Source organism: Sabethes cyaneus, chromosome 3 (genome assembly GCF_943734655.1).
Source record: "Sabethes cyaneus chromosome 3, idSabCyanKW18_F2, whole genome shotgun sequence".
In the NCBI taxonomy this organism is placed as follows: domain Eukaryota; kingdom Metazoa; phylum Arthropoda; class Insecta; order Diptera; family Culicidae; genus Sabethes; species Sabethes cyaneus.
Genome location: NC_071355.1, coordinates 114,363,324 through 114,382,064, shown reverse-complemented (window position 1 = coordinate 114,382,064; position 18,741 = coordinate 114,363,324). Strand labels below are relative to the sequence as shown.

General features: G+C 41.0%; 1 protein-coding gene across 2 annotated transcripts in view; it reads left to right on the top strand.

Moving 5' to 3' along the window:
* Nucleotides 1-476: 476 nt before the first annotated feature.
* The window catches only part of LOC128742416 (anaphase-promoting complex subunit 7), a 91,618-nt gene continuing 73,353 nt past the window's right edge, over nt 477-18,741 (top strand). The window contains exons 1-3 of one of the 2 annotated variants that reach the window (XM_053838771.1): nt 477-585; nt 639-675; nt 757-1,793. In XM_053838771.1, the coding sequence (XP_053694746.1) occupies nt 517-585; nt 639-675; nt 757-1,793 (1,143 nt within the window). In that variant the 5' untranslated portion in view covers nt 477-516. Of the gene's footprint in view, nt 586-638; nt 1,794-18,741 lie in introns of both variants that reach the window. The other variant, XM_053838770.1, reaches the window with a different exon arrangement.

Here is an 18,741-nt window from a genome sequence, read left to right as displayed (position 1 = left end):
AAGTAATCTCTGATTACTACGCATTTAGAGTGACTATATACAGAGTGGCGACAAGTCATCCCAAATGTATGCAATGCGGGTTTTCCAAGGTTTTTCTTTCTCTTTCCTGCATACGCGTTGGATAGGTCGTCTGCTCGATTGGAATGACACTGACAGATAATTATCATTCCAATTTTGACATTGTCGCCACTCTGTATATAGTCACTCTACGCATTTATACTCCTTACTGGAAACTCGCTATGACGGCGCCGCAGTGGAGACACCTACATTAGTTTCGAGTTTGCATGAAGCAGAATAGCGATTTGTTAAAGAGTGCAAAAGACAGACATATGTCGGAAATAATTTTCACGCATTCAGCTACGAGCAGTTCTGTAAGTGGAAAAGAGGTGCTGCGGTGCCGTCATAGCGATTCCGGTGATTCCAGCTCAATACGTTCCGTGTTCTTTGCGTGTATGTATCGTATGTATATGTATTACTATAAAATAATTTATCGTATGTAGGTGAAAACCTTCCATCATGGGAAATTTATTTGAGCATCTGAAAACTCTATTTAAATATGAACTGTTTTCAAACGTGAAAACTTTGGTAAACTAGTTAAATTTAACATTAGTAAAAAATAATTTATTGTTTGATTGCAGGCGAATTTGATACTAGCAGTGTATGACAATAATAGAGGTATACTAACTCCACAAGAATATTTTTACGTGCTGATATATTATGCCGAGTCTCTCTTTTACGAACATCAATACCGAGAAGCAGAGGGATTATACAAACAAGCGCTGCAAGCAAAGCGTATATTACCTAAAACAAAACTTCTTGGAAATAAATCCAGCGGAACCTGTTTAGATGTTTTTTCAGAAGTAGAAATCAAGTTTAAGACTGCAAAATGTATGGTAGAAATTAAGCGTTTTCGAGATGCAATAGCTACATTACAATCGCTTTCTATTAAGCAGCGTACTCCTAAAGTCAATATGCTTCTAAGCCGATTATGTCATAATCATGGGCACGAAAGATCAGCAATCGGTACATATAAAGAGGTGTTAAAAGATTGTCCTCTAGCATTTGAAGCTATTGAAGGGTTGCTTTCACTTGGAACTAATGGAATAGAACTAAATACGTTGATACTTAATACGACTCTCGCGCCACAATGTAACGATTGGCTAAGCTATTGGATCAAGGCACATGCTCATATTCATAATAGGAAGTATTCTGAGGCAGTTCAAACGCTTCGCTGGATTGAAACAAATACTGCATTAGCAAACTACCATCAATTATTGGTGCTTATAGGAGAATGTTACTATTATAATGGAGAATACGAGAATGCTTACAACTATCTGAAAAGAGCTCATGATCAATACCCGTATATGAAAAATGGGATTCAGATTCTAGCCATTCTGATAGCAAAAAAGAAAAAGGTGAACGAATTGGAAAAGATGATAGCACCAACTTCTACCTTTCCATATGAATATTGTTCAGAAATGTGGTTTGTGATGGCACAATATCTATACATCACTGCAAAGTATGACAAAGCAGTTTACTTCGTGCAAAAGGCTTGTTTTTTGAATCCTAAAAACGCGGAAGCTTTAATACTAAAGGCAGAAGTTTTACTACACCTTAAGAAACATCAAGAAGCAATAGCTCATTTACGATTTGCACAACAATTTGCACCTTATCGCTATGAGGTGCACAAGGTGTTAGTAGACACATATATCAACATGAATCGTTCACGAGAAGCTCAAGCACAGGCGTTGAAAGCTCTAAAAACTATAGGAGAAACCCCTAGGTTGCTGGTGGTGAGTTTTTTCTTTTTGTACTTATTCTAGTTTTTTGACGTAGGACTACGTTTTACGGCAAGGTTCGGGATAGGTGTCATTCCATAAAATCGAAAAATATGAGCGTCACGAAAAAATGAGATGTTGCTAATAGCTTAGCGGTTTCCAGATCTATGTTAAATATTTTGACGTAGGACTACGCCTTACGGCAAGGTTTGGGATAGGGTGTCATTCCAAAAAATCATAAAGGGCGAGCGTCATGAAAATATGAAAGATTTTGAACGCCTATAGCTCTGCCAATTATGAATGGATTTTCATGGTTTAGATACCGATCGACTCATAAAAGATGTAGCAATTATGTGATTTCTGTTATAACATTTTTTTTTTCATTCACTAATTAGGCTGTGAACCATTTCGCGAAATTTTTAACTTTTTAGTTAATTTGACAGTTCGATGGTTATTTCTCCTCGAGTGGTTAAAATCAGTTCAGAATGCAAACCATTTCATATTTGACAGATTGATAGTTATTTTACTCAATGAGAACAAATATAAGGTGAGGATGAAAATATGTTTCTATAACAGCGAATTTATTTATTCAGTCCAGGCAAGGGGTCGGACACTCAGCACATTGTGCCGCAGCACTCCATAGATATCAAGCGGCTCTCCTCCGGCTCAATTTTACATATGAAACGGGAGCATTGCCAGTTGTCAAAATCATATCGCACGGTTGCCAGATCTATCAGATTATAACGAATTTGTAACGTTCGTGTTGTCCCACGTTGGGGAAGAACCAAATCAAAAAAAACGCAAGTGCTAGCCAATAAGATTGTTTGCCATTGTTAGCCTTAAGTTGAGTAGCTTTACCCTGTCCCGGGACCAGTAGGCTGATGCGTTCAATAAACAGCCTGTTAGTTTGAAAACCACCTGAAAGATATCGAACTTTGGTTTGTTTTTCGAATTAATGAATGGTAAGATTTTTTCTCATTTAGATTCGCGTATCGTCTCGATTCTTTTAGTTCATTTGGTTTGGAGATTTTGTAGATATTAATCGATCAGTCTGTACGAATAATTCTTGGTTTAACCCCTGTTAGGAAAAGTCAGATGAACGGTGTGCTTTAGCCACTTTTAACCCGCCCGTTTTACAGAGTCTCATAGCCGGACTTTCCAAAGCGTCAGCAGCCTCCTAAACCGGAGTGGCGCTTAAGCTGCTGTGCGTTGTGTGCAACACGAACGTTACAAATTAAACAAATCTTGCAGTTCGGAACTTTCGGTACAGCATCGGCACAGTTCGGCTCGTTTCAAGTCGCCTAACATAAAAACGGCTGTGCCGAGTGATCGACCCCTTGAGTCCAGGTTGGAATTGGATGAATTTTTGGTCTTCATTTGCTCCTATTTGATAGATAAAATTTATCTCATTTCATTTCGGGTTGAATAAACAAATTTGTTATATGTTAAACTTCCATACATTGGTGAAAAAAAATTCAAGAAAAAATCAGTGAAACACATCGAAGCTCTCCTCACCTGTGGCATATCTCATTGGCTCTCAGAAGCGAACCATCGAACTGTCAAAACTAACCATGCTCCCAAGCAGGGTTATTTTCGGAAAACCATCGTACTGTTAAACTGTTTACCAAAAAGTTAAAAATTTCGCGAAATGGTTCACAGCCTTAGTCAAAATTAACGAAAAGTTTCAAGGTCAAATATCCCCATACATTTTCTTTGTGATCGCCTTGCTCTACAACTACAGGTAGGCAGGGATGATTCGATCACTTTGACTCAATTTTGATTCAATTGACAGTAGCGTCCTAACCGAGCAAAATTTGACAAATTGATGTATGGGACATTTGTAGATAATAACTAGATCTACAATTTTGCTGAATAAAAGGTTGCTGTATCTTTTATAGTTACAGTGCTACAATGCTAGTACCTCATAAGTAACTAAATGAACGTTCATTTAGTTACTAAAGAGGTACTAGCATTGTAGCTCGGTAACTACAAAAGTTACAGCAACACTTTATTCAGCAAAATTGTAAATAATAACGAGTTCTACAAATGTCTCATACATAACTTTGTCAATTTTTGCTCGGCTGAGACGGTAGTGTCAAATGAATCAAAATTGAGTCTAAGTGATCGAACCATCCCTGCAGGTAGGGACGACAGTTAAATATACCACCTGTTTACTGTTATTTCGATTACTTTATATTTAGAAAAAAAGCAACAAAACCCCCTCGTTCCAACAGGTCGAAGATTCCTTACGACGTTCAGACTTATACTTTGATATCTGTGCTTGGGAAATATGCCAGATAGAGTGATAAAGTTTTCTCGTCCTAACAAGATTTTTTAGGACCGCGACATACCTAGTCCATTTTGATGTCCTGAAAGTAAACAATTTTGTTAAAGTATAAAACCACCCCTTTCTTTCAACCCAGTTTATCTTTAAATGTTGAATCTAGTCCAAATTGATGTCTTGAAGCGGTAATCCTTTCCTTTTGGCAGATTGTATGCTTATTCGCGACTACGAAGTTACTGATATTTGTTTGGTTTTTGCGTGAGAAAAAAAGTGAAGAAGGTATTATTGCTTTTGTTTTCACGCAAGTTTTGACAATTCTTCATGGGTTTTCATGTAAATGCGAAAAGGATTAAAAATCACTTTAACTTTCGCAGTCGCGAATAGGTACTGCAAAAATTTGTTTCATTTGCTGCTTTGTGTCAGTTAATTGCCTGCAATTCTTTGATATTCAATAGTCAAGCATTAGGTATATTTAGATTAATTTCTTTCGAAAATGATGGACAAGTCATGGCATGAGGGATCTGTAGCCAATGTTTAGTTGACTGTCAACTCAGTTAAGCAGTGGTGGGCACCGCTAACCGAAAATTAAGCGTCGCTAATCGCTAATCCGCTAACCGAAAAAGTTAGCGCGCTAATCGCTAAACGTTAATCGATATATTCAGATTAGCAAAAATTTCGCTAATCACTAATCGCTGAATCTAAATTACTGCATTTTTGTTTGAGCATATACCACGGGCGTAGACAGAAATTTTTCCTGGGGGGGGGGTTTATAAAAAAAATTTGACCAGCCGTAAGGTATTCAGGAAATGGGGAATTATTTTCTGTTAAAACTGTATGTTCGAATCTCGGCGTGGGAGGCTGTTAGAGTCCATAGGACCAAGTTTTTTGGAGACACGGCGAGAGTGCTGCTGACAACTTATCTTGCATGATTTTCAACATCGCTCTTGAAGTAACCCGACGAGCAGATTTAGAAACGAGAGTTTTGATTTTCTGTATAGGTAGCAAACTTTTAAGCAAAGCAAGGGACTTTGATGTTAAAGCCAAAAACATTGCTATGGCGGAGACCATTTTAGTGCAAATGGAAGCGGAGGCTAGGAGATCCGGCGGCATATTCAAGCAGGACTTCAAACCTACTTTGCCCTTCGCAAAACGCTAAGATCAAGGGGCATAAGCCGCCGTACTAACCTGACAATGTACAAACCTATCCAGCTTTTTACGAGCCATAATGGCGAACGTGTTCGTAATACAGTCGAATTTCGCTGGTTGGGCCTCTAATACTTGGGCTTCGTTTTAGTTGGACCTTCGCTAGTTGGGCTATGGCCAGGGCTGTCATTCGCGCACACTATGCGCCCAATGTTCCAATATTATGCCTTGTCGCACAGAGCGATTCGGCAACACACCTCTGCAGCTAATATGCACACAGCGTACGAGCGAAAGCAGAGTGGGAGCGAACGACAGCACTCGGTGAAAATCGCCCAGTGAGTGACAAACAGCACTTGGTGCTGCCCTTTGCCACACTCCGTGCGGAATTGCGCAAAAAATTGTTTTGTATTTACAAATTTTCTGCCCTTTTAAAAGTGAAAATACACGCTGCACTGAACAACTAATATGGCCTATGTTAAGTTAGTACGGATCAGGCACCGCAACAGTAAAAATGTTTTTTTCAATCACACCACTTCAACTGACCCAGCGCAGGGTGTACAATCCAGCCGCGCAGAGTGCGGCTCTTGGTGTGGTAAAGCACGCAGCAAATTTATCACTCTGCGTTTGCGACTGCCTTTTGTTGGTGCGCGTAAAGCACGAAAGAGCGTGTTTAGCAAAAGAGACACTGAAGGGAATTTGTGGGCGAACACACACCGCATGGCGAGTGTTGTGTTGTTTAAGAATGTGTGTCTTTTGGTCTGCGCTGCGGTTTATGCCACCTCTGGCTATGGCCCAACTAAAACGAAACTGGGTGTCAAAAATGGTTGTCAAATTAAAACTGACAATCAGTCGTCAATTCTTTCAAGGGGTAAGCAAAAGAGTATCAACTTGTAATTCGCGTTAACTTTTAATAATAAGGCTTATACAAATTTGAAAAAAGTTTATGTTACCCCCCCTCCTTCAAAAATTTTCGAAATGTGAAGGGGCAAAAAAATAAAGTGTTATATCATTATATTGCATTCTTTAGTGATAAGCAGGTTTTTTACAGTTCAGCGAGTTTACAACTCTAAATTATCCAATATGTGCAAAGTTAAAGCATTCTTGATCAAGTTTTTTCACCAACTAAGCTGTGTGATTCCTGCTGCAAGTGACAGGCCAATATTGTACTTAGCCTAACGTCGTCGTCGTCCGACGTCGAAAATTGAGATGCTTGCAATAAGACTTTTGGCTCTACTTACTTTAAATTTTGTTCCACTTCAATTCATCTTGTTTCAAAAGAACCGAATTAGATTGAGTCAAAAATCAATCAAACAATATATTAGTGAAACTCGGTATCGCTTTTGACGGAGATATTCCGAATTGCAGTGAGATTATTTTTGCCCGTCATATATACAAATAGCAATACGATAGATTAAACACTCCGGAATATCAACTATCGGTGCTTTCGGGGCTCTAAATTGATCATTTTATTCCATAGTGTCGAAGTACTTACCCTAATTTTGGATGTTAAGGGCGTAAAACTCAAAGATGCAGTTTTTACCATGCGTTGGATGCATGCAGAAAGGATGTCACTGAACTGTTCGTAACTTGAAATTTTCTGACTATTGGCATGTTATGATTATTATTGGGATCAATGGTGGCCCTACCATAACAGCCCCGGCACCAGCACCATAAAATTCCCGGAGATAAATAAGGATTTCCGAATCTCAACTGGAAGAGACAGTTAGAGTCAATAGGATCGTAGCAATTGGCCTTGCAATTGTCCTGTACTCTAACAGTTGGCTGCAAATTTTGTCATATGAAAACAAAAGGTCAAGTTTCGATAACGGAAGGTAACATCTAGGCTTTGCTTTACTTTTAAGGTTTTTCTATGCACAGTGAGTACTCATCCGAACTTTCCGGTAAGTTCATCGTTTGGTTATCAATCTTGCTGAACGATTTGAGAGTGTTGCGAATTTAGCACTGTGTTTTACTAAGCCACCTAGTTAGCTTCGAGGTACGATGCTGGTCTAATAAGCCATTCGTCGTACGTTCGAATCTCGGCTAGACGGTTCTTGCTAGATAGAGTCAGTAAGATCGTTGCACTGGCCCCGTAATGTTCCTTTACTTTAACAGCTGGCTGCGAAGTCTGTCGATAAAGAAGGGTAATGTCTAAAGACGGTATAAACCCGAAGCTTTGCTTTAGCTTTTATGTGTTTTACTTGCTGGAAAGTATCTTGGGATATGATGAGAAAAAAGGAAAGTAATTTTCTGAGCCAAAATAAGTGGAGAGAGGTACAACGAATTTTTAAACTTTGCTTGGCTGTGAGACGGTATTGTCAAATCTGGCTTTAGTTTTCAGAACGTCGCATAATCAACCCTTTTGCATGCATTATGAGACCTTTCGAAAACTAATGCCAGAAATAAATGAAAAATAAGTCAAGGTGATCGAACCTTCACTGCCAGAAGGAACTTAAGATGCCAAAGAGTTGGGAGCTTTTCCGATCGTCAAATAGTTGTTATCGAAACGGTTTGCATCCTTAATATACAAAGGAAAACACGTTATTGTTGGAGAACAAGCATCAGCTCAGGAACGGCCTTATACTTACTTTACTTTAGTGGCAACGGTCCGTTACCGATCCTGCGCCGAACGAATTATAGTTCTCCAGTACCGTCGGTCCTGGGCTGCCGTTCTCCAATCCCCACGAACACCAGCTGAACGTGCATCGTCTTCGACAGCACACACCCACCGGGTGCGGGGTCTGCCTCGGAGTCTACGGCCTCTTCCTGGTTCTCTGCTGAAAATAGTTTTGGCTACTCTTTCATCGGGCATTCTGGCCACGTGTCCAGCCCACCGCAGCCTGCCACATTGCACTACCGTCACTATATCAGCATATTTGTAGACTTGGTACAGCTCGTGATTCATGCGTCTGCGCCACACTCCATTTTCCATTTTGCCACCAAGTATAGATCGCAGAATTTTACGCTCAAAAACCCCAAGCACTCACCGATCAGCTTCCTTTAGCGTCCATGATTCGTGTCCGTAAAGGGCCACCGGGAGGATTAGTGTTCTGTAGAGCGCCAGTTTTGTGCGAATTTGCAAGCTACGGGACTTCAGCTGGCTACGTAATCCGTAGAAAGCCCGATTCGCGGCTGCAACTCGTCGTTTCACTTCGCGGCTTACATCGTTGTCACATGTCACGAGTGTACCAAGGTATATAAATTCCTCCACTACTTCATATCGTTCCCCATCTAACTCCACCTCGGCACCAACACCACTTGAGCTCCCACGTTCCCTACCAGCAACCATGTACTTCGTTTTGGCGGTATTAATGGTAAGTCCCAATCTCGCAGCTTCCCTTTTAAAGGGCCTAAAGGCCTCTTCTACTGCTCTACGGTTGATTCCGATGATATCGACGTCATCCGCAAAACCAAGAAGCATGTGAGATTTCGTGATGATAGTTCCATTCCTTTCCACGTTTGCTCTTCGTAATGCACCTTCCAAGGCAATGTTGAATAGCAGGTTAGAGAGTGCGTCCCCTTGCTTCAGTCCATCCAACGTCACGAAAGCAGCTGAGGTCTCACCCGCTATTCTAACGCATGATTTGGATCCATCCAGCGTCGCACGAATCAGCGTAACTAGTTTCGTCGGAAAACCATGTTCTAGCATTATCTGCCACAGCTCATTTCGTTTAACTGAATCGTACGCCGCTTTAAAGTCCACAAACAGATGGTGTGTCTGCAAGTTGTACTCCCGGAACTTGTCTAGCAACTGGCGCAGGGTAAACATCTGATCCGTCGTGGAGCGACCCTCACGAAAACCAGCTTGGTACTCGCCGACGAAGGACTCCGCTAACGGTCTCAGTCTGCAGAACAGGATACGGGAAAGCACCTTGTAGGCAGAATGGAGCAATGTAATTCCTCGATAGTTTTTACACTCCATTCGATGTCCCTTTTTGAAAATTGGGCAAATGAGGCCATCCAACCACTCCTCCGGCATTTGTTCTTCCTCCCGGATCCTGACAATGATCCGGTGGATTGCTTCGTACAGCCGCTCGCTCCCCGCTTTTAGAAGTTCAGCCGGGATACCGTCCTTCCCAGCAGCCTTACCGTTTTTCAGCTCACTGATTGCCTTCTTAACCTCCTCCTGTGTTGGTGGCTCCACAGCTTGACCATCGCTTACAATTTCCATCCTGTCCCTGCTGATCTCCTCATTTACCTCTCCATTCAATAGTGTCTGGAAGTGCTCCTTCCACCTGGCTGCTACCGCCGTTTTGTCGGTAAGCAGGTTGCCAGCACTATCATTGCACATCACAGGCATGGCAAAATTCCTGCTTCTCACCGTTTTATAGAAACTCCGTGTGTCGTTGCTGGCGTATCGCTCCTCTGCGCCGGCAAGCACGTGCTCCTCGTACTCGCGTTTCTTTAGACGATGGATTCTTTTTTCCGCAGCTCTAGTCTCTCTGTATCTCTCTCTGTTTTGACGCGTTGCCGCAGTGAGCATGCGACTCCTTGCCTGGTTCTTTTCGTCTGTCACTCTCTGGCATTCGGCATCAAACCAGCTGTTACGCTGTCTTCCACGCGTCGTGCCTACCACCTCTCTCGCTGTTGTTTGGATGGCACCATGGATGTTCCTCCACAGCCCATTTATATCTTCTTCTTCTACCTGCTGTTCTGCGATTCGCTGGTGAAGCTTCCTGGCGTACTCCACTGCAACGCCGTCTGACGTTAACCGCTGGATGTTGAAACGCAGCGTCCTTTCAGTGCGAGCTTTTACCGTGTTCGACAGCCTTGCGCGAATCTTACTCACTACGAGATAGTGGTCAGAGTCGATATTTGGTCCACGAAAAGACCGTACATCGATAACATCCGAAAAGTGTCGACCGTCAATCAAGACATGATCGATCTGAGAGCTAGAGTCTCCATTTGGATGCCTCCAGGTTTGTTTCCGAATATTCAAACGTGGAAAGTAGGTGCTACAGATGGCCATCCCTCTGGCCGCGGCAAAATTTATGAGCCTCAGACCGTTATCATTGGTCGACAGATGCAGGCTATGTCTTCCAATAACTGGACGGAAGAATTCCTCCCTCCCGATCTGCGCGTTTGCATCTCCGATGATGATTTTCACGTCGTGTTTTGGGCACTCTCCATAGGTCCTCTCAAGCTTGTCGTAAAACTCGTCTTTAGCATCATCGGATTTATCATTTGTCGGTGCGTATAGGTTGATTAGGCTATAGTTGAAGAATTTGCCCTTAATCCTCAACACGCATATACGGTCATCTACGGGCCTCCACCGGATAACTCGTTGCTTTTGTTTTCCCAACACTACGAAACCGACTCCATGTTCAGCTTTCTTACCGCCACTGTAGTAGATGTGGTACTTAAAAGAAGTGCCTGCAATAGGGTCTACTGCACGGAACTCCCTTTCTCCGGAATTTGGCCACCGAACTTCCTGAATAGCAGCGATCTCCACTCCGAGTTGATGCAGCTCTCGAGCAAGCAAGCCAACCCGTGCCGGTTCATGGAGAGTTCGGACATTCGGCCTGATATTCAAGACTAAAAGGTTGACCAAAAAACAAGCGGTTTCAAACGTGAATAGAGATTTGTTTTCTTGAAATGTGTCGGTAGCACAGCATATGCGTTCCAAGCAAAAAAGTTGTAGTGACCCAAACAGCTATTTTCCACCATGATTATGATTATTCAAATGAACGTCAAGTTATACGTTTGTGGCTTTCTAAGGTGATCCTGTGGCACTCCACTATTATCAAACCGGTTCAACTTAACCAGGATGCTTATTTTATGTGCTTGGGTCGAAAAATTTTGAAGGTTGGTTCGGTTTAAACTAAACTTTAAGTACTGTACAAAATTCTGGTTTTAAATATTCAATAATATGCAAAAATAAACACTGGTTTCTACTCTTTTGTTTAGCTATTGAAGGTTTGATATTATTATTTTTTTCTTGCCCCCCTCCCCCCTTCAACAATATTTTGAGACCAGGGCATAAACTTTTTTTCAAATTTTTATAAGCCTAATTTTTTGAATTTTTCACAGTTTATTTAAAAAAGAAAAATATCAGCATATTACCCGTTTCGCCTCACGAAACTTCGATTAGTTCAAAGAATTCAAGTCGCGTAGCTTCCGATACATACATTATTGTTCTCAGCGTATTGAACGATTAAATTTAGCTAAGACTAAGACTAAGTCTAGCAAATGCACTTTAATACATCAGCTTACTTAGGTCTTTTCGAAAAAGTAGCTTTTTTATACGGTAGACTTCGCAGCGAGAGCACATGACTATTGCGGTGCTTCTTAGTGCATTCCTTACTTACGTCAGATACGTCAGATATGTAGCAATATATTCAACTCAATATATATGTATATTGTTGTGCATTTTACACCTGTTCTCAAAACAAACACCTCATGTTATGCTTCAAACAAACAAAAATCCGAGATTAGCTCAATATCGATTCAACGTTTTTCAAAATTGTAACACCAACAAAAAACGATGCATGCACCCCTCATGAAATCTTGCCCTTCTGTCAGTTGGCCCAACTAACGAATCACTTTCACTAGTTGGGCCGTGGTGGTGGCCCAACCAGCGAAATGCGACTGTATTTGAACAGCATTTTTGACATTTCTCTAATACATCGCACGTTTTCTTTCCGTACATTCCTTGAGCTTTACCGTGAACGCGCGGAAAGAAAACGTGCGATGTATTAGAGAAATGTCAAAAATGCTGTTCAAATATTACGAACACGTCCGCCATTATGGCTCGTAAAAAGCTGGATTAGACAAATAGTTTTTATGGATTTGACAATGCTCATGGAGGACACACGCGCCTTTGCGGACGACATTTGGCAGAGAGTACAGCTACATACCTACGATTTTCAGCACAAAGTTGTATAGCTGTATGATGCTGGTCGTGCTTAATCGGATCTTATCGTATTGAAAAACCTATATGAGTGTATCGCCTTAAATTATTACTTAGTGCCTAGGCGAGATTCGAACATACGACGACTGGCTTGTTAGACCAGTATCGTACCTCGAAGCTTACTGGGCGGGAAGATCGAATTGAATGGAGCTTAAAACAGCACTGACAACGATGACGAGGATCATACAACCAGCTTCGTAAATTTGCCTGTGCTTCGCACCTAGCTATAAAATTTCAAGCTTGAAAGTGTAAATCAAATTTTCTTCTGGGGGGGTTGGAAGTTGAACGTCGCTACGCCCATGGCACATACTATATATAGTGCAAATAACTGTCGACAATTCATAATTTTTGGACATTATATATCTATCAGGGGTGTGAAATTGTCAAAATTTTGCGGACTAAACATCCATGGAAGGCAACAATTAAGAACCAGCCAGCATATCGAAAATAACAGCTAATAATAGTTAAACTATAACCAAAAGTCTGTGTTTAACCGCTTTCTAATTAGTATCAGTTGTTTTAAAATGAATCAACCTTTAAGCAGGTACCAGAACCAAAAGTACCAAAACCACTGAGTAGGACATGGACAATGTATGTAGTTTGACAGCCACGCCACCCCTCTGATATGTATAACAAATTCTGATTTTAGCAATTTTTCATGCGATTATCCAACCAACTTGTGATGAACCCACCTATGTACCGCCAATCGTAGGAATTGATTTTACATGATACATGATTAATTTGACAGCGTTATCAATTGATTTTTAGCAGTTGTGACGAAAACAGACAAGCAACTACACTCGATGTTTTGTTCGTACTGCCAGATGCAGCCCGGAGTGAAGAAGTTGGACATCGTGAGGCATTTCGTGTTTGCCGGATATAGCCGATTCGGTACATACCACATCCTCTCCTCTAGAGAATTCATTCTCCTCTAGAGAATGGTTAAGTGCAGTAGAAGCTGAAAAGGGACACCGAGAGCAAGGTGCCCTCAGCCTTCTGTGCCTTGGGGAGGTTGAAACTAAACAGTAAAGAAGTATCTCCCCAAAATGGACATTTTTATGTGCAATCAAGGTTGGCTGAAGGCTGAAGGTGCTGGTAAAAAACATCTTTCCGGCGAAGGGTGACGAGACCTACTCGATGTTAGACGGCAACGGCACCGAGAAGGTAAGCGATGGCGTCAAGTATATCTCCCACACAAAGTTCCCAAAGAAGGTCCTTACTCCTTATGTAACTGACGATCAGCGAGAAGGGAATGTCCAAGCTACTGTTCTTTCCTTCGGGAATTGTGGTGAACGGGGATATATGCAGTTTGAAGTGCTTGCTAAAAGTTACCGCATGTAGGACGTGGTCTTTTGGCCGCTCTGGCCTCGGCCCAATATGCCAAAAGATCATTAGAGGAGATGTACCGGCTAAAGATAATCATTGTACTAAATACCGCCAACCCTTCCAGTGCCCCCCAGCTGCAAGCAATACAACCTTTTTCATCGTTTCATCCATGATTAAGGTTCCGGCTAACATTTGTTGTAAAAGGCTTAATAGAAGTAGCATTTAAGGAAACGACAAAAGTTCTTTTCATCGCCGTCCGAACTGTTTATTTTTGTAATGCATACGTTATTGCTATCCTTAAAGAAAGAAACTTAGAAACTTAGTTTCTATTACTCAGAAATATTCATGTTCGACTTGTATCGAAAAGATGAATGGAACTCTCGGTATATCATGATAATCCCTCTGTCATTCACCAGTAACACTATTATTTTGGTGATTAAACCGCATATATACTTGTTCATTTATGACATTACTAGCTGACCCGACAAACTTCGTACTCCAACAAATTAAACTGTGTTGGTCATAAATCGTGAATCTCGGATGACCTTTATCACAATCTTGAGTTTTGCAAGTTTTTGGGGAGTTCATGGGTGTTTTAATTTACAAATTTTCCTCACAGTAAAGTAGAAAACAACTCCCCCCATTGCTTAGCCTGATAAAATAAAGCGGATAGCATTTAAATATTCGCTATCATTACAAACCATTTCGCCGAATACCATTTTGCGGAACACCAATTCCCGGTTGACCGTAACGCGGAATATAGAATTTCGCAGAATACCATTTCGCGAAAAACCTTACGCGGGATGTACCATTTCATGGAAAATCTTTTCGTAAAAAGTACTATTTCGCAGGAGTGACCCAACTGGAGGAAAGTAATAGAGGTCAGTATATCTAGGAAAATAAATAAATCTAGATAGAGGCGATCTCTACGGCGGGCTGTCTCCCCGCAGTGGCCGGCGATTCCGACGGTTGGTCGCCGGCAACACTCGCGGCCTGTGGCCGTCTCGCGCTGAATTATCTAATGTTACTATTGATAGTTTTTGGTGGTCTTGTTATTGATTAATGTTTTATGAAAAAGTCTAAAATTTCTCGAGTTCGATTAGTTTTTGAGCTACGAAAAAAATTCTGTTTTATTTATATGATAGTCCTTATCCCCCTACCACAGGGGTGAGGGGTCTCAAACCATTATTAAAATCATTCCTGCCTCCAAACCCCCCACATGCCAAATTTGATTCCATTTGCTTGATTACTTTTCGAGGTATGAGGAAATTTGTATTTCATTTGTATAGGAGCCCCCACTTAAAAAGAAAGAGGGGTCCTAATTCATCATAGAAAAAATTCATGCCTCGAGAACTAAAGTTATGAGGAAATTTGTATTTCATTTGTATAGGAGCCCCCCTCCTGAAGCGCGGAGAGGTTTCAATCCACCATAGACAACATTCTTGTCTCCAAAAACACCCACGTGTCATATTTGGTTCCATTTGCTTGATTAGTTCTCGAGTTATGAGAAAATTTGTATTTCATTTGCATGGGAGCCCCCCTTCTAAAAAGGTAAGGGGTCCTAATTCATCATAGAAAAAAATGTTGCCTCCAAAAACACCCACATGCCAAATATGGTTCCATTTGATTAATTAATTTTCGAGTTATGAGGAAATTTGTATTTCATTTATATAGGAGCCCCACCTCCTAAAGTGAGAAGGGGTCTTAATTCACCATAGAAAAAATTCTTGTCTCCAAAACACCCACATGTAAAATTTTGTTCCATTTGCTTGATTAATTCTCGAGTTATGCAGAAATTTGTATTTCATTTGTATGGGAGCCCCCCCTCTTAGTGAGAGGAGGGGTCTCTAACCATCATAAGAACCTTCCCTGGCCCCAAAAACCCCTATATACAAATTTTCACGCCGATTGGTTCAGTAGTTTTCGTTTCTAAAAGGAACATTCCGGCAGACAGACAGAAATCCATTTTTATAGGTATAGATTTGTATGGAAGCCCCCCCTCTTGGTGGGGGGAGGGATCTCTAACCATCATAAGAACCTTCCCTGGCACCAAAAACCCCTACATGCAAATTTTTACTCCGATCGGTTCAATGGTTTTCGACTCTATAAGGAACATAAATCAGACAGAAATCCATTTTTTAAGGCATAGATTTGTATGGGAGCCCCCCCTCTTAGTGGAGGGAGGGGACTTTTGCCATCGAGAGAACCTTACGTAGCTCCAAAAACCCCTACATGCAAATTTCACGCTGATCGGTTCAGTAGTTTTAGATTCTATAAGGAACATAAAGCAGACAGGAATCCATTTTTTTAGGCATAGATTTGTATGGGGTTCAGTAGTTTTCGATTCTATAAGAAACATAAAGCAGACAGAAATCCAGTTTTTAGGCATAGATTTGTAGGGTAGCCCCCCTCTTAGTGGGGGAGGGGACTTTTGCCATCGAGAGAACCTTCCGTAACCCCAGAAACCCCTACATGCAAATTTTCACGCCGATCGGTTCAGTAGTTTTCGATTCTATAAGGAACATAAAGCAGACAGAAATCCATTTTTTATAGGTATAGATTTCTGACCAATGCAATATAAAAAGCAAGGTAAAGTTTGAATAATTTCACAATTTTCATGCAGCTTTAGGGATTTAGCGGTTAGCGATTTCAAGGGTTTATTTTTAGCGAAGCTAACGATTTCGCTAACGTACTCCAAATTTAGCGAAAACGCTATCTCGCTAACCAGAATTTAGCGTCGCTAACTAGCGATTTAGCGAATTAGCGAAATTGTGCCCAACACTGAGTATAAGGCAGCTGTAACTGTAACTCACTTAGTAACCTTCAATCATGAAAATGAATAAAACGATCTAAAAAAATTATCGACTTGCAAAAATTTGGATTTCTCAACCTGCAGCACAGTCAAGCCATTTTAAAATAACAACTTTTTAATATCATCAAAATACACATATATGTAAATAGTGTTTGATATTGACGAGAGATTTAAGGAGCTATTAACATTGTGTTAAAAATAATCGAATTTTCTCAACCTGCAGTATCAACAAGCCCTATATATGCTGCATGTATCGAATTATTAAATGCATGGATACATATGTAAAATGAATAGCATATGCTACTGTCGCTACAAAGAGACTTGTGTAGTCCTGCGTCACCTATGCGGTCGTGTCTTGTACACAACCCCCCTGATGTTTTTTAATGAAACCCATCGATTTCAAAGTACGCTTTATTGAAAAATTGGAAATCCCAGCTTCGTGATTGGTCGAAAAAAACGCCATCATAGTTTTAACGTGATTTTAGAAAATAAAAGCACTGACGAACTGACATGACACATAGAAGAAAATCCTTTAAAAACCATCGCCCTACACATTTTGGTTGCACACTAGCACCCTCTGTTACGCATGTCGCGGAGTAGCCTGCATTTGCAGGGTTTTATGCTGTAGGGCTTTTATATTTGTATGGTTTTATACTGAAAACTCGAAGTAACACTCGCGCGCCGCGGTGTGGTCATATTGCGAAACATGCTTTTTTGAAAAATGAGTGGTTTTTGATCGGACGATGGAATTAACGCGAGTGTCTCGTCTGTTTGTCTGTGATAAAAGTGACAAAATATCTCCATCCCAACAGGTCAAAGATTTTTTACGACGAAACCTATACCAATTTGATATCTGTGCTTGGGAAGTAAGCCAAAACAAGTGACAAAGTTTCCTCGTCTCAACAAAATTTGTCGTCCAACAAAACACCACCATTAAGGTGAAACGATACTGAATCCAACATAGTCGGATCGATGGCACCCATGGCAAAAACGTGCGCATTAGAGTTTTGAGTGAGAAAACTTGGTTTTAGGGTTATGGAACTTTTGGAACCAAGGGTAAGTCGCTGAGAACATTCCGTTCACCTCTTTCATAGAAATTTTGTTCAGTCTGTGTCTTACTGTGCCGCCGAGGTGCTGATCGTGTGAAACCTGTCAAACTCGCTCAAACCCAGCCAGATGCTTTGACCGTTTTAACAATAGACCATTTTATGTGACAAGCGACAAGGTAACCTGCTGATATTGATATTGCGCATTCCCGTGCTGGCACTTTGACAATCCACAAATGACCCCACGGGAAAGCAATAGCAGCAATGTTGTTAGTTCGTAAAATGTTGAGGGAGAGTCGCGAAAACGGTTTTCTTTTTCTCATTCTTTGACAGTTCTTATTCTTCTTTTTATGTTTGTATTCTTTTTGGGGCTGACTGTTCAAGCGCGTACGTAAACTCTACATTGGACGTAAAATGTGCGTGTCTTGCAATGACATTTTTTGGTGCTAGTTGGTCTATGGGACATCAGCTTTTGCAAAAATACTGTATGCAACATGCGATAAATCGGAAGCGCATAGTTTATTGCATGTAAAATGCCACGTTATGAGTACTTTTGTGAGAAATTCGAAAGTATGCTTAGCGTAATACCGTGGTCCCCCGTTCGTTTGACCGTTTTTAGTAGGGATGGGAACTATCATTAAAAATCGTTACTGATAACTATCAGTAATTTCAGTACGTTACTGATAACTATCAGTAAATATCAGTAATTTTACTCATCAGGGCATTGAAGTAAAAAATAGGAAATTGTGATATTATAATTGCGTTCTTCATTGTAAGTTTACTTTGTAATTTACCAAGCGGGCTTTATGGAGGCTCGCGCAATTACGGACCAAATTTTTACCACCCAGCAGATATGTTGGGAGCACATCGTGCCTACGGATGACAAGAACCAGTCGATCATGACCAGCAATTGCACTTATTGGTTGAACACGGCTTCCCAGATAAACTGACGCTACTGATCAGAGGTATTGGATTGGACACCCTTCGATACGCGGCGAGGGCTGAGACAAGGTTAAAAGATGACTGATATAGCTAGGAACCTTGCGATGGTGGAGGCAACCTATGCCAGGTTGAAAGCAGTAGTCTAGGCAACCAATGAGATAAGCTGTTATCTAAATTGAGCCGGCCACAATGTTCTAAGCGACTTACCCTTGACTGCAACGGTTTCATTTAGATAGCAACACTGATTGCAAGATCTTTGGCTGTTTCACTGCAGTTGCTGTGCATTTAGTAGTTTTACTGCAACCTGCAATATTAAAAATCAAGTTACTGAAATATTCAAAATCATACAACCGGACTACGTCATACATAGTCGTATCTTGAACAACCCCTCTAATTCTTTTCTTGAGGGATGTAATATTTTCCTTAAGCATCTCCCCTCTGCCATAACTTGTGACAAATTTAATACCCCGCTCTCCACCTAGATTGAGTGACCCCTGATA